Raw genomic sequence first — 16,812 nt, 5'->3', positions numbered from 1 at the left:
CATATTTTAAGTTTCATCATTGGAACACCCTAAGTGCAACAGGAACACTCACAAGTGGGTCCCCTGTTTACTGTGCCATAGGACTCAAGCAGCACCCTACTGAGACAGCTTAAATAGGCAGAAACCAGTCTGTGCTTGCTTAAATTCCTGTTCAGACAGGGATCTGGTCTGGCCGTTTGGGCTGGACTCCTCATATTGCAGCAGGACCAATGCTGATTTGCATATGGCTAATTTTGGTTAAATTTGGCTAAAGTTGGTCTACACCAGTCAGCCAGCACACTAGAGGCTGGAAGGTTTTCAGGGGGCTCCTCTAAGGTGCCCTTTGGGTGCGTGTATTCATAAATCCACCACTGGAACCAATGTGGGTTTATTAATATAAGGATTTTGATACCAAACACCATAGATGTCAGGGACGCCATCATGTAGCTGGAGAACTCGCTTTTACCAGTGTCCAGCACATGTACTTAAAATAGCTTCCCTATTCACTTGTGACATCTAAGAATTGGTGACATCACAGGGGCAATTGTACAGTGTAGGGAAATAAATCTGGCACTAGGGGCCTGGATAGCAGGAACCCAGTACTCTCCTGTCAAAACTGCATCAACTTCCAAGCAAAAATTGGGTGTGACTGTTAAACCTGGCCCTTTTTTCAAGGTTATCCCCGAACTTTTTGCCTTCTTACTCCTATTTTTCTGACCTTCTTTTTGTTGGCCTTAGGCCTCTGGTCATTTTACCACTGGTAACCAGAGCTAAAGTGCATATGCTCTCTTCCTAAAAAAATAATGATATTTGTTTTCTCCATGATGGTCTATTTGAATTACTGGTAAGTCCCTAGTACAGTGCATCAGTTGTGCCCCAGGCCTGTATATCAAAAGCTTCAAGTGGGCCAGCAGCACTGATTGTGCCACCAACGTGAGTAGCCCTGCAAACATGGCTCAGACCTGCCACTGGAGTGTCTGTGTGTGCAGTTTTAAACTGCCATTTCGACCTGGCAAGTGCACTTTCCAGGCCCTAACATTACCTTTTACTACATTTAAGTTATCCCTAAGTTAGGCCCTAGGCAGCCCCATGGGCAGGGTGCAGTGCATTTGAAAGGCCTATCTCTCCCATTGAAGCTGCCTTGTAACAACCTACAGGGTATCTTCCAATGGGTGCTGATAGAAAATTGGAGTTTAATGTCTCTGAACTCACGATTAAAAAAATATATCTTTTAGTGAAGTTGGTTTTTATACTGTAGTAAAGTAAGGAAATGCCAACTTTTATAAAGTTAACATTTTCTTACTTTAACCATTCTGTGTCTCTGCCTGTCAATGAATACACGTCTGGGTTAGAATGACAGTTGGCTGTCTGTGCATTCACTCTAGGCAATCACACAAAGGGAGCTGAGGTGGGCCCTGAATATCCTGATGGTCCATCACCAGGCTGACGTGCTTTCCTGAGGTAGAGTTGTGGGAGTAGTTGACACTGACACCTGAATAGATCTCTGCCTGTCCTCAAACAAAGAAGTCTCCAGCCCCTGTAGTGTGGCTGGAGCCAGGGCAGGGTCTTTTGAACTACAAAGACCCTTCTTTAAAATGTGCCTACTTTAAAGGCTGAAATGGGTATAAGTACTGGACCTGTGACACCATATACTCAGAACACTTGTGGTTTGAGGACATTCTGCCAGGAAGAAGGGAGGGATAGCTGTCAGAAAGAGCTGCAACTTTGTTGTTTGCTTTGCTGTGTTGGCCTGCTGCTTCTGTCCTGGGAGGACTGGACTTTGTTTTTTACATCCTGCTTCCAAGATTCTCCAAGGGCTTGAGTCGATCTTGCCTCCTGTTATGTATAAGGGCCATCAAAGACTTCACCTGCAACCCCACAGCCCATCTACTGAGGAGGCCTACTTGCCAAGGGGTGCCAATTCCAGTTCCTGGGCCATTGGAACGGAATGGGGAGTGCTACTAAAAAGAAACCAAGGCATCAATGCCGATCGACTTCGGAACTGGTGCATGTCTGCAAACTCTGGCGCTGTGCAGCTGCCTGCACAGAGCCATGGTCCCACTCAACGCACCGACTGTGACTTGAGCTGCAGGCTCCAATGACGTTGCTGTGCCTCTGAAGCTCCGCCACTATCCGAGTACCGCACCACCGAAGTCCGTGGTGCACCGCTCTGATTCCTGTGGCCTGGTCCTACATCGACTCCGTGGAACTGAAGACTCATGTCTTAGTTTTCAACACCTCATCGACGCTACTCCATAGTAAGAAACCGAGGTACTGCACCTGCAACCGCAGTGTCACCTCCCCTGCAGCAGTAAGGAACAGACGCATCACCTGCCCTGCCTAGCAGTAAGACACAGACACATCACCACCCCTGCAACAGTAAGGAACCCACTTCGCACCGGCCTCCGCGATGCCTCACCTCCCCCTGTGTTTTGCATCAGCTTTGTTTTTCTCAATGCTTCCAAGGTGCTGTCCGGGAGTCTGCCGGATTCCGTAACTGTCCCTTGCTCCATCGAGTTTGGGCTGACTTTGTGGAGCCCTCTACATTGACATTGATCAAATAGCACCAGTTGGAGCTATTTTTGATTTCTAAGAGCTATACTTTTAAAAGTGAAATATTGATTTGTATATGCTGTATGTTTATCATTTCGGCCTTGTTTAATTCAGATCAATATTGTTTTTTTTCCTACTGGTGTAGAGACCTTTTGTGGTGTTTTCACTGTGTTAGTGTATGTGTGTGTTAGTATGTGTGTGTGTTAGTGTCAGTATATGTGTGTGTGTGTGTGTTTGTGTGTGTGTGTGTGTGTTGGTGTGTGTGTGTTGGTGTGCGTGTGTGTACACAAATACTTTACACATTGCCTGGGATATGGCAGACTGCTCTTGCCAGCTACCAAGGGGGTGACCATGGGTTATCTTTGGTGTGCAACTTGCTTTCTCTGACTAGAGTGGTGGATCCTGCCTGGCTTAGGTGCATATCCTAGCCAAACAGAGACCCCATCTGTAAAAGTGACTATGTCAAAAAGGGGCACTTTCCTACAGGGTGGTTAACATGATCAGAATTGTTACTGTGGCATATAAGGCTCTGTTAATATTTCAATGCTCTCCTTGCTGAAGCACCACTATCAAACAACTCTAAAACTGGCATTGGAACCAGTTTATTTTTGCAGTCCATAGGAAAAGTTCTCTTCTTCCTCTTTAATAGAGGAATGGCTATTTGGAGAGACTAACATTTACTCTGAGACCCCAATTTTCTATTTTTACTATGTTTTATTAGCACCTGTACTACTGATGGTTTTCTATGAGTTGGTCGGCCCCTTGTTTGCCTTGCTAAATAACTAAACAACACTTTCAGTGGCCTGCCTATAGCGCAACCTTAATCATTTCCTAGAACTCTTAAAAAGTAAAGTATCTGGTCATGATGACTTGTAAAATTTAAAAAAGCAAGAAAAAGAAACACAATTTGAACTTTTGTGATATGTAAACAGTTAGGCATGCCACCTATTACTTTACGAGTCTCCGAGTATATGGCTGGAAAAGAGTACTGCATAATAAAGGATGGTAGTGCTGCTTATATATTAGTGTGTAATTAGGTCTTGTCTGCATAGAGTTATGTAGGACCCTCAGATTAGAAAGGTATGGGGTTCCATACTGCAGCTGTTTTATTTCAGAGTCACAACAGAAAGATCAGACAGAAGAGATTACTTACCAACCAAGGTTCAAAAATATACGTGCTATAACATCTGTAGCTAACCTTGTCTTTAGAGTGACTGATGTGAACACCATTTTACTTCGGCTCCCCTGCACAGCATCAAACCACTTTTTTCCTTCACAGCATGGGTCTATAAGCAAAGCAGGTCGTTGCCAAGAAAAGCTAAGGATAGCAGCATTTTCCATCTGATTCTGAGTCCAGTCTAAAGAAAGATAAAATACTTCGTGTAACTAAATTACTTTTACAAATCTAGACAAAAATAAGTTTCTACTATATAAAGAGTCACAATTCATACCCTTTTGTAGACTATGCTTTTTTGTTAAACACATAATAGAGTGAAATTAGGGATCTAAATGTAAGCTTTTTTCAACATAAGAAGTTGCCTAGTAGATATCTACATTATCTTGGTATCATTTTCACATGTTGCTTCAAAATGATTATCAAAACCAAAATTATAATCCCAATACACTTGGCCAATGTGTCATTTTAGGCATCAACAGTTCTTCCCACCTAAGCACTGGTACACAGTGTCTTGGGGCCCATCCAGTTCTCTGCTCACCTCAAGGCTAATGGGCATCTTCCAAGATATTGTCTTTGCCCCCTTCTCTTTTATCTTTGCACCATCTCCCCCAGATATGATTTACAAACATTTTTACACATGTAAATCATACTTAGATATTAAAAACATACCAAACAGTTAGAGCTACTTTACAAAGTCAGTTTTCCACTCAGAGTTGTCACCTAAACAAGTACAAATTCTGTTATGTCTGTACATTTTCCACAGTAACAAGCATCACCTAGAATGGCAGCTGTGGGAGATGAGGGAGAAATTTGTATCTCTGTGGTTATATACTAACAGTTGTGATGCCTTACTCAGACGCTTGCAAAATCATACCTGAATGATCCAGGTGGGATTAGTGTCCCTAAATTATGGAAAATGGAAAAATAATCTTCATTTCCACAAATGGTATAGAGGTAGGAATTAATTTTTTCTTACACATACTTTTAAAAGCAAAGAAAAGAACAGGAAAACATTTATATTTTTGATATTTCTCTAACACACGACACACTTTAAGAAATGAGTAAGTATGCCATTGCATGTTGCTTTATATGTATTATAATGAAAGACAAGTCTGCGCTAGGCATACATTATCAGTAAGATATCCTGTTTTCAGTGTTTATTTTTTGTGGATTTCAGTGGTGTTTTCTCAGTGTTTTCCAAATCTTTAAAAATAAGAACTAATCAGTGTTTATTCTGCTGCCTAACCCCTAAAAATCGACAAAAACAGTGTTTTTCCAATGTTCACAAAACATGCTTATTTTGTTTCAGTAATTATTAAAAAGCACATATGTATTTGATAGGAGACATAATGCAGGGTATCTAGTGTTCTGTAATTATTAGGGTGTTCAATGGACTTATGGTAGACTGTTTTAACCCCTTGAGTGCCCATGACGAGATGGTCTCGTCATGGGCCGCGGTTGCGCTGTGCCCATGACGAGACTATCTCGTCATGAGCCCCGCCCGCTAATGAAACGCCCGGCACAGGGCGTGGAAAGGGCGGGGCACTCAAGGGGTTAAGAATAGGAAGCCTTTGTGTCTCACATCTTATTTCCTTTCACTCACTCTGTCAGGAACTCTGCTTCAAAGGACTATGAATGGATTAAAAAACAATAGAGCTACATTCAAATGTTTTAATAAACAAAATTCCTAGACAGAGTTTGGGATCATTTACCTACTTCTTAATAAATATTATGTCCCTGTAGGGATGGATTAGCTGAAGGTATCACACATAAGAATGGGACACCTTGCAGCTATGAATTTTGTTGGGATGTGGAAAGTCTTATGACATGTTTTCACTGCTATCCCATGCGCATGGTAACAGCACTCTTTTCACAGTTACTTGTTACTACACCGTGCATTGAAAGTTTAAAGCCTGGAGTGTTTGGCAGGTGACCCGCTATCAATAAGGACTGAAAAAAGGGCTGATGTACCACAGAGTTTCAACCATTCGGTGTATATCTAGGTATATCTAATAGTATATAGTGGGCAAGGATCCTATAGGCCAGCTATTTCACCAATCAGTGAAAGAATTAAACACTGCAAAAATATCAAAAATGATTTTAATGTTCTCAGATTCTCTACAGTTTATAAAATAATTGTCAGACCTAAACATGCTTCTACATCCTGCACCTTTAAACCATGCACACAAAACTGAAGGGCATCATTAGGTCACATGATTTTGGTACGACTAATTGATGCAGCACTGTTAGCACAAGGTGTACTGTAAATAAGCGAAACTTTATAACAGTGACTCCCCTTCTCCTGCCGCACATTCAGCTGCCAACAAACCACTGAAAGACTTTTGCTCTCTAAAGCCACAGACTTCCAATTCAAGACAATTCACTTTGTGTCCTTCACTATACTCCACAACATTTTTCCACTCATCTCCCGTTTGCATGGGTACACTCTCAATTCTTTCTCTACTTTAAACATAATGGTTCCTTCCAAAAGCTAAACATCCCTTTCTGCCTTCAGGACTCTGCAAACCACTCTTTCATAGTCACCAGATGTGCCCCTTGTCCCCCACCACGATTCCAAGGCAGAGATAATGCTCTTGCTTATAGAACTGTCTCTGCTTGCATTTCCATTGTTACTTTGCCAACATTTTTAGAAAGCACTTGCCTCTTCTATTTGGGCACTGTTCCAACCTTCCAAGGTGCACTTCTTACACCTTTTAAATCTGCAGAGGTATATATGCAGGCGCATAGTTAAAACAAGCATTTACAATGCAATGGTCTCGGCATTGTTAAAGTTAGAGCTATTGGCATTGCTCATGACATTATTTTTGTTTATGTTTTTGTTTTTAAAACATTTAAAGAAACAGCATTGTTATTTACAATGTCACTAGCTTAATCTCTCTCAAATGCGAGACCTATTGCATTTGCACCCACACACAAAGCCACCCACACACACAGAGCCACCCACACAGAGCTATTCACATAGAGCAACCCACACACAAATAGAGCCACCCACACAGAGCCACCTACACACACACAGAGTTACCCACACACAGACAGAGCCACCCACGCATAGAGCCACCTACAAAAAAAGCCACCCACACAGAGCCACACACACACACACACAGAGGCACACACATACACACACTCCCTGCTTGAACCTGCAGTTACACATTCATTCAGTGCCTGTGTTGGGCCTTGCTGAGCCTGTGTGGTTTGTGAGTTTCTGCCCAGGATCAACGGACCTCTATCCATCTAGCGCCAATTAAGCAACAGAAAGCGTGTCACGAACCCTACAACAATAATATAGAACAAGGGGCGCAGAGGGGTGCCGGGGCGGAACTCCACTAGTTCCCTGTGATGAAGCATCATTCGGTGGGTTGGCAGTGGTTAGTCCTAACGGGTCCGTGATGCGTGAGCACGGGACCAGGGCCTGTTCCTACTCCCGGCATGTCCCAGACTCTCTCCAGCTCACCTGTGGCTTGAACTGAAGGGAGTGAAGAGCGTAGAAGAGGCGGAATGGGGCAGTCTCTGGATGTACAAAGGTGGATACATGTGCTGAGATTTTGGATAATAAGGGTGCGAGGGCTGACCTTGCCCCGGCCCCACATCGCTCTTCTACCGTCCCACCGACCTGGAGTGCCCATCGTAGGGTGCAGTGGATGCTGGCTGGTGTCCCTTCCTTCCATGGTCGGTGCCCAGTCATTACACAGGTGAAGTGTTTGGGGGAGCCCAACCCCGCCTGCAGCCACAGACGTGTGTGTGTGTGTGTGTGTGTTAGCCTCTGTGGGTACGAAGACAACAAGATTTAAAATAGGAACGGTCTACCGACTACAGCACAAGTGACGGAAATACTTCCAAAGGCAACACAGCCACTACCTGACGTAACGGGGACAGAAGCACCACCAGCGCTACATTAAGCGATGCCCAAACTGATAAAGGAGCAGAACAGGTGCAGGTAGACAGGAAAACCATTCTGCGCGAAAATGAGTTGCAGAGATACTGATAAAAGCATCAGCATAAGACAGGGTGAGAATACCTCTGTTTGTCAACATCCATGCATAATGAGCACCTTCAACCCCTAGAGATTGAATATGCTACTTACCAGTATGCATCTGTTCTTGGCATGTAGGGCTGCTGACATTCATATCTGTGCATGGATCGCCGCCTAGTGTTGGGTCCGGATGTTAGCACGTTGTTGTCCTGGAAGAGTCTTCGAAGTATCCTGAGATAGGTGACTCCTCCCCTGGACCACAGTGCGCATGGGCATCCTCTCCATCCTCAGATTGTTTTTCGCCATTGTGGCAGTGATGGAGTAGATACAGAAAGTGATGACCATGCTATACAGTAATTCTGAGAGCTGCAGCTGCTACAGGCGCCGGGGAGGAGGGTGGGCGATATGAATGTCAGCAGCCCTACATGCCAAGAACAGATGCATACTGGTAAGTAGCATATTCAGTTCGAGGCATGTGGGCTGCTGAATTCATATCTGTGCATAGAATACATAGCAGTACCTCCTATTAGCGGCGGCCACCAGTGCCAGCTGCAGCGGTCTGAAAAAGAGTTTTGAGAACAGCCTGTCCTACAGCTGCCTGCTGTTTTGAGTGTACATCTACACAATAGTGTTTGGTAAATGTATGTATAGTGGACCATGTGGCTGCTCTACATATATCCTGTAAAGGAATGTTTCCCAGGAAAGCCATGGACGCCCCTAACTTACGTGTTGAGTTGGCTCGTGGGGGAATCTTTAATGTGCGTTTAGCCTTTTGATAGCAAATTTGAATACATTTAACGATCCATCTGGCTATACCTGCTTTGGAGATGGCGTTGCCTTTGTGTTGTGGAGAAAAAGGCAACGAAAAGTTGTTTTGTCTTCCTAAAGTCTTTAGTTCTGTCTATATAGTACATGAGGGCTCTTTTGACATCTAGTGTATGGAGCATTCTTTCAGCGACATTTTGTGGATTCTGAAAGAAAACAGGCAGTTCAATAGTTTGATTCATGTGGAACTGCGATATTACTTTAGGCATGAATTTGGGGTTGGTACGTAGTACGACCCTGTTTGCGTGAACCTGTATGAATGGCTCTTAAATGGTTAGTGCCTGGAGTTCACTAACTCTTCTTAACGAAGTGATTGCCACTAGGAAAGCTACTTTCCAGGTGAGGAATTGAATCTCACATGAGTGGAGAGGTTCGAAGGGCGGACCCATCAGTCGGGTGAGGACCAAGTTGAGGTTCCACACCGGTGCTGGTGGGTGTCTTGGGGGAATTACTCGTTTAAGTCCCTCCAAGAAAGCTTTGATGGCAGGCACTCGGAATAAAGAGAGGTGCTGCCTGTTCTGGAGATAGGCTGCTATTGCGGTCAAATGGATACGTATTGAGGTATATGCCAGATTGCATCGGTATAGGTGTAAGAGGTAACAGATTATGTTTTGAATGGATGCGTCTAGCGGGTTAATGTCATTGTTGTTGCAATAAATGACAAACCTCTTCCATTTAGCTGCATAGCAAGCTCTGGTAGTGGGTCTCCTGGCCTCCTTAATGATCTCCATACAGTCAGGTGGCAGGTTTAGGTAGCCAAACTCTAAGACTTCAGGAGCCAGATTGCCAGGTTCAGCTGTTGCGGATCTGGGTGCTGAATTTCGCCATGGTTCTGCGTTAAGAGTGCAGGTTTGATCCGCAGCCTTTGATGCGGCACCACGGAAAGTTCTAGAAAGGTGGTGTACCATGGCTGGCGCGCCCATGTGGGAGCAACTAGGATGAGTGTCAGTGAGTGCTGTCGCAGTTTGCGTGCCACCAGCGGTATTAATGGCGCTGGGGGAAAAGCGTACGCAAATCTGCCGGACCAGTTCATCCATATCGCATTGCCCTGCGACTGTGGATGTGGGAACCTGGCGGCAAAGCTTTGGCATTTTGCGTTTTCATTTGTGGTGAATAGGTCTATCTCTGGATGACCCCACTGTTGGAAGTACGGTTGGAGTACTGACGGGTGTAGCTCCCACTCGTGCATTTGGTGGCTGTGTCTGCTGAGCAGATCCGCCATCTGGTTGTCCTTGCCGGGGAGGTGTTCCGCCATGAGGAATATGTTCCTCTGAATGGCCCACTTCCACATGCTCTGAGCCAGATGAGACAACTGTGGAGAGTGTGTTCCTCCCTGCTTCTGTATGTAGTACATGGCAGTCATGTTGTCCGTCCGGATCAACACGACTTTGTTGCACAAGTGTACTTTGAATGCCTTCATTGCCAGGAAGATTGCCATCAGTTCCAGAAGGTTGATGTGCATCTTCTTTTGTTGTATTGTCCATAGTCCCTGCACTGTGTAATTGAGTACATGAGCTCCCCATCCCTGGAGAGACGCGTCCGCCGTCAGTATTATTTGTGGAACAGGCTCTTGGAACGGTCGGCCCTTGCAAAGGTTTTGTGGATTCCACCAATGCAGAGAGTTGAATGAATGAATGTGAACTTTATTCGGATAAACATTATATCCATAAAAGTACAGTTAAAAATAACAGATTGACACAATATAAAAAATACAGTTAATACGAACACATCAAATAGCGGAATTATGTCAAATACATAGTATTTCGAGAATATACCGCTGATTTTAAAAAGGATCCAACTCTAAAACACAGATCACCATTGTTGATAGCAAGCACCATGTCATAAGCAATCTTATAGTCCGAAACACATTGTGACTTAAAATATGGGATCAAAAATTTTTTTGTGAGTGAAGAATAAAAGGAACAGAAAAATAAAAAATGTAACATTGATTGGTTAGAACTATTATTACATGGGCAAAGGGAGGATTCAAGGTTGGCTGTGTAGCCAGTAGGGAATGATAGCAAATATTTCATTGTATCTGTTCTGAGTCTGAAGAATAAGCCCCTTTCCCAGCGACCAACAGGATTTAATAGATATTTAGGCATGTCTGGGGTTACATACTCGATTTGCATATATCTAGCAACCGAATGCAGAGAGTTGTATGCCCGACTGCTCACCAACACTAGGTCTTTTAATTGCCCGTGAGCCTGATTCCATTGACGTGCCAAGCACTCCTGAAGCGGGCGCATATGTAGTCTCGCGTGTGGGACTATGAAAATGCAGGAGGCCATCATGCCTATCAACTGCATGAACACTCGCGCAGGAAGGGAGTGTGGAGGTTTGAACTTTGAGATCAGCATTTGCATGCTGTTGATCCTCACTAAATTAGGCTGAGCTGTGGCTGCCAGAGTGTCTATGGTCGCACCCAGGTACTGTTGTGCGTGTGCGGGTTGGAGATGTGATTTTGGGTAATTTAGTGAGAATCCCAGACTGTGAAGAAGGTGAATGGTGAGGGACATGTGGCTGGCACATTGCTGGGCTGACTTTGCCTGAACAAGCCAGTCGTCCAGGTAAGGGTAGACGTGAATGTGTTGTCTCCGTAGATGTGCAGCCACTGTAGCTAGGCACTTGGTGAAAACTCTGGGTGCTATTGTCACACCAAAGGGGAGGACTTTGAATTGGTAGTGCTGCCCCGGAATAGTGAACCTGAGATATTTCCTGTGTGACGGGTGTATGGGTATGTGGAAGTACGCATCTTTGAGGTCTAGTGTGGCTAGGAAGTCTCCCTGGCTGAGCAGCGGGAGGACCTGTTGTAGGGTGAGCATATGGAAATGCTCTGAGAGAATGTAGTGGTTGAGGGGTCTCAGGTCTAGTATAGGTCTGAGCGACCCGTCCTTTTTTGGAATTAGGAAGTACAGAGAGTACACCCCTGTCCCCTGCTGGTTGAAGGGCACGACCTCTATTGCACCTTTTTGCAGCATACTTAGCACTTCCTGCTGCAATAATGCTAAGTGCTCTGCGGACATAGGACGGTGCTTTGGCGGTATTGTGGGAGGAGTGGAGGTTAATTCGAGACAGTAACCGTGCTGGATAATATCCCTGACCCACCTGTCCGTGGTGATGGTATTCCACGTGGATAGGAACCGCTGGAGTCTCCCCCCAACAGGTGTTATGTGGTCGGGGGGAAGGGAGAGGGCGTCACTGTTTGTTCTTGGGTGAGGACCTGGTGTTGCCGTAACCGCGTCCTCTGCCCTTGGTGCTGGAGCCACGATATCCACCTCTGTTGTAGGTACTCTGTGTGCCCCCTTTATTGTATGTCTGCTGTGACCCCTGTCCTCTAGCTGCTCCCCTATTCCCGGGGCGACGAAAGGAGCCACTACGAAATGTCTGCATTTGCAGAGCCCCCATTGACTTCGCAGTGTCAGTGTCCTTTTTTATCTTTTCTAAGGTGGTGTCAACTTCTGGTCCGAATAAGTAGTCGGGGTTGACAGGCTGATTTAGGATGTTGTTTTGAATCTCAGGTTTGAATCCGGGGATCCTTAACCAAGCGTGTCGGCGTAACATGACGCTGGTGTTTATAGCCCTCGCAGCTGTGTCGGCAGCATCTAGTGCGCACTTAATGGATGCGTTTGTAAGAAGTTGTCCCTCTCTGATGAGGAGCTCCGCTGCCTCTTTGTACTCGTCTGGCAGATGTTGGAGTAGTGACTCTAGCGTGTCGTAGTGTGAACGATCGTAGCGAGCCAGGAGGGCCTGTGTTTGGCAATGCGCCAGATGTTTGCTGCTTGAGCTGCAATCCTCTTGCCTGAGGTCTCCAGCACCTTGGACTCTTTGTCTGGGGGAGGAGCATCACCAGTTGTTTGCGAGTGCGCTCGTTTGCGAGCGTTAGCAACCACCATGGAGTCCAGAGGTAACTGACCTCTAATGTACATAGGGTCCCCGGGTGCAGGTTTGTATTTTTTTTCAATCCTGGGGTTCAGCACCCGTGCCCTGGTTGTTTCTTTGAAAATCTCCTTTGCCGGCTTGAGAACACCTTTCAACATGGGCAGAGTCTTGACAGTCCTCTCAGAGGAGGCGAAAGTGTCCACCAAGAAGTCGTCCTCAACTGTGTCAGAGTGGAGTTGCACTCCATGATTGGCTGCAGCACGTTCTATGAGGGCATTGAAGGCAGCAGTGTCCTCTGTGGGAGATGTTTTTGCACCGTAAAGCTGCGTGTCCTGGGTATCTGTTGTGGCACCCGGGTCTGCAGGGTCATCCCAAGCTTGATCTGGGTCCTGCTGCTCCTCAGGATCTATATCCCTAGGGTAGGTGGTATCATCACCCATGTAATCCTCCATTGCGTCCGTGTCCGAGGGCGTCGGAGAAAAGGACTGGGGATCCAGATAGGAGGTATGCAGGCGTTCGTATAGAACCGGTTCCGATTCTGCTGGCAGTTTCTGCTTTAGAGGGATTCTGTAAGAGTCCAAGGTCTGCTCTGGTGTGACCTTCCGTTTTCGGAGCATGAGTCTGCCGGTGTCGGCGTCGATGAATTGGGACAGTGAAGGCTCAGTAGGAGAGTGTCCAGTAGATGGGGACCTTGTCTGGCGGACACGTGTTCGGATCTCGAACATCTTTGGCGCCGTGGACGGCGGCAAACCAAAAGTGATGTTGGTTGGTGCCGAAGGTGCCTTTGGAGCCTTTTTCGGGTCGGGGCCCGACGTGGACTGGAGGGCTGCCTGTTCTCTGATGCGTTGCAATGACGCCGCAACTTGTCGCACCGAGAACGCCGAAGGTTCTTTGGTGCCGAGTGGTTCTGCAGAGGTAGGCGTGGACTGCCTCGGGGCCACAGGGTCATCGATTCGAGGAGAGGTAGTAGCGGTCGACGGAGTCGATGACTTGACCCTAGTCGCTGCCTTCGAAGTGGACTCCGATGGAGCGGCCATTTTAACTTTGGTGGTCGTGGCCGATTGCTTCGGTGCCGGGGGCCGAGGCGCTTTTGAGGTACCGATGGCCTTCTTTTTCTGGTCGGTACCGACATCCGCTGCAGCGAGTTCGGCGCCGCTATCCCTTTTAGTGCGTTCGGAGCCGATGGTCTGGGCTGGCGTCGAAGGAGTGGAGGTCTTCGAGGGCTTCGAGCCGACCACTGCTAGTTTCACTTTCGGTTTCTGTGGAACCGGTGCGACGATTGGTTTCGGTTTCGTTGAAGGGAAACCAGTCTTTTTCGGTAATAATGGCTCTTGCTGGATGATCGAGGCCGGGCCCGAAGGCGGGGCCGAAGAACTGCGGGATTGATCTCGGGTAAGGCCCGGAGGCGATCCCTCGACCGGAGCCGTAGAATGACGCACTTTGATAGCCTCCGTTTCGACGGGTAGGCCCTGCTCTTCACCAGAGCTATCTTCTTCGGCCCCAAAGGCCTCATCGTAGTCTCCTACCTCATCGTCGGCTTGTTCCCTGTGAAAAAGCGCTTCATCGGCGTCTTCCGATCGGGAATTGTGTTCGGAAGCGGGGCTGTAGTTCATGTCTTCCACGCTTTCAACATCCTCGTCCTCGGTGCTGAAGATGTTGGCCGGGGCCGGTGCCGATTGCTGCGCTTCTAATCTCGCTGCCCGTCGATTCCGGAGAGTCTTCTTGGATCGGAATCGGGCACAGGCCATACATTTCGATTCGTCGTGATCCGGCGAGAGGCATTTGTTGCACACCGGATGGACGTTGATATGTGGATATTTGGCGTGGCAAACAGGACACCGTTTGAATGGGGTCCTCGATTCCATCGTCGATGTAAGGTCGATGGTCGGATTAAACGGATCCGAAAAACTTGAAGAAGTTTGCTAAACTAAGCAAGAAAGCTGTCGATACCGAGCGGGAACAGTACCGACGAAAACTAAAGGCCTTTTGGCCTTAAAATTAATTTTCCTAACTTGAGCTAAGATAAGCACATCCGAACCCAATGGCGGAAAAAAACAATCTGAGGATGGAGAGGATGCCCATGCGCACTGTGGTCCAGGGAAGGAGTCACCTATCTCAGGATACTTCGAAGACTCTTCCAGGACAACAACGTGCAAACATCCGGACCCAACACTAGGCGGCGATCTATGCACAGATATGAATTCAGCAGCCCACATGCCTCGAACATTACAGCCATTGATGGCAAACTGCAAGCATGAATATTCAACCCTCGAAAAAAAATCACACAAATGTTACTGGAACTGTAGGTTTACACTGTTGGTGATCTGTTGTACTTGTTTTATGTGTGAATGAAGCTTGCGCTACCCATTTGCACCTGTTCTGGGTCCGTGAAGCTCCACAAAACCTTTCGCTATATAAGACCTAAAAACATGACCCAGTCACCTCATTTAGGGTCCCAAGCATGCCAGTCTGCGTGTTTTCGATAATCGAAGCTGTTTTAACGTTGAAGTGATCACCCCGCAGCACTCATTTCAATCCGATTTTCGAGTTCCCTCCGAAACCCGGAACAGTGATGTCCCTTCTCTAAGGAACTCTCGGTCTAGGTTTTTGGGGGCTTCAATATATACCTTGCTGCGCTGGCCGCACTACACATGGATGAGGAAAAACCTCACAGACTAACTCCTTCCATTTCAGGGCTCATGTATGCTTAGCGCTGTGAAAACGCTGACAGTCATTCAGGCACTGACGTCTAAGTCACAAGGGGGAGCTCTAAGTGCACGAGTTGGGTCCGCTGTCAGAACGTCCGAAACACAACAAGAAACAGCTCAGATCGAGCCATACAATCACTATCGTAATCATAAAACCTCAAAGGTAATGACTTCCGGGACACAACAAGCAGACACTTCCGGACAAGCAGGCCAAGCATTTTATGCACATTTGAGACCCTTTTTACAGGCGTGTCATTCAATTTTGCAACCAATTATAGGCTTTATATGCGCTACAGCTGCTGCGTAGACTCAGCATAGATCCTCCCATAGCACGCTTTCCCGTTCAACCAGGTTTCGTTTTAACGTATGCTGATTTAAGGTTTTCTGAAGTACTTTTGAGTGTAATGAGGGACTGTTAAACTCTCCAGACAAGTCAGGTAAGTCTTAAATTCGATATTGTAGGTCCTGGTGCCTGTAAGGGGCTGTTCTACTACAACTACCGCTGCAAACCCCGCAGGAGGTTTCCTGAAGTTCGGGACTCCAGAAGAGGGGAGTGGACTATGGGGGTGGGTGCGCCTGGTCTGGGAAGTGTACGGGAGCCCAAGTGGCACAATTTTGCACTCACACAAATGTTGTTAGTTTCCATTGGGGTTTGTAATGCAGCAACTTCCACTACGGGTTCGTCGTCGGGAATTGGGAGCCGAGGCTGCATCGAACCTGCCTTCCTCCCGAGTGAACACAAGAACGTCCGTAAAAAAAAAAAAAAAAACCCGCCAGTGAAAAAGGGGCGGGCTTCAAAAAAGAGAAAGAATCGGAAAAAAACACGCCCCCGAATCGCAAAAAGACGGGGCTTGTTTGGAGAGACAAACCTCTTCTCCAATGGCTGACCAGCATTTAAGAGGCCAGCCAATGGAGAAGAGGAGAGAAGAGAGGCGGGTTCAAGCCCCTCTTCTCCAAGTCATTAAATCTCGCGAGCGAGACTGCGCAAGCGCAGCCTTCGCTAGCTGAGACCTAAACAGGTCCCTCTGATCTCCATGTTTCTAAAGTGGTGTGGGATTTTTCTTGTATTGTGATTTAACTTTACTTCTGTTTGAGATGTTGCATAAATACTTAACATGCTGGCTCTAAATTAAGCCAGACTGCTTTTGTGCCAAGCTACCAGAAGGTTGAGCACAGCTTAATTTGAGTTTTGCCTGTGCGTCACCTTGAAAAGAATTGCGGTTGCTGCTTGAGAAGGGTTTCCTCCCCTCAACCAGTAACCCAATTTCCTACAGTAATCTTGGTTCATCTTTGGTGGCTTGGCCTAAATAGGAGTACAAGGGAATCCCCAGAATGGTATGTGCAGTTTAATATAGAATAAATCAGCTAAACAACAATCACCAAAAAATGTAAATCTTAAAGGTCTACATAAAAATTACGTAAACAGACAAAAATGTATAGTGAAAATTAAATTACATGGAAAAAAACTTTGCACTAAATCCAGTTGAAGATATGTGGTTGATGAAATGGCCAATAAACTGATAGTGTAAATGTGGCCTTTTCTGCAGCGCTAAGTGTTTTTTTCATCAGCTTTCTTCTGCATAGCGTAAGCTACCGGAGGTACAATAATTAATGGTGGCATGTCTCTTGCCACCATTGCCCATGTCCCATTTACACTGCGCCAACAGCCTGATAAGCCTTCTGTCACCAACTCACTC

The 16,812-nt window shown here is 46.4% G+C and overlaps 1 protein-coding gene across 1 annotated transcript in view; it reads right to left on the bottom strand.

The window, feature by feature from the left end:
- The window catches only part of LOC146859134 (uncharacterized), a 2,052,335-nt gene that overhangs the window by 912,825 nt on the left and 1,122,698 nt on the right, over positions 1-16,812 (bottom strand). The window contains exon 77 of the mRNA XM_085649806.1: positions 3,731-3,890. Within this exon, the coding sequence (XP_085505932.1) occupies positions 3,731-3,890 (160 nt within the window). The remainder of the gene's footprint in view (positions 1-3,730; positions 3,891-16,812) is intronic.

The sequence above is a fragment of the Triturus cristatus genome, chromosome 3_2, assembly GCF_964204655.1.
Source record: "Triturus cristatus chromosome 3_2, aTriCri1.1, whole genome shotgun sequence".
NCBI classification, from domain to species: domain Eukaryota; kingdom Metazoa; phylum Chordata; class Amphibia; order Caudata; family Salamandridae; genus Triturus; species Triturus cristatus.
The sequence above is the reverse complement of the archived record's forward strand: the minus strand, read 5'-3'. Positions and strand labels throughout refer to the sequence as shown.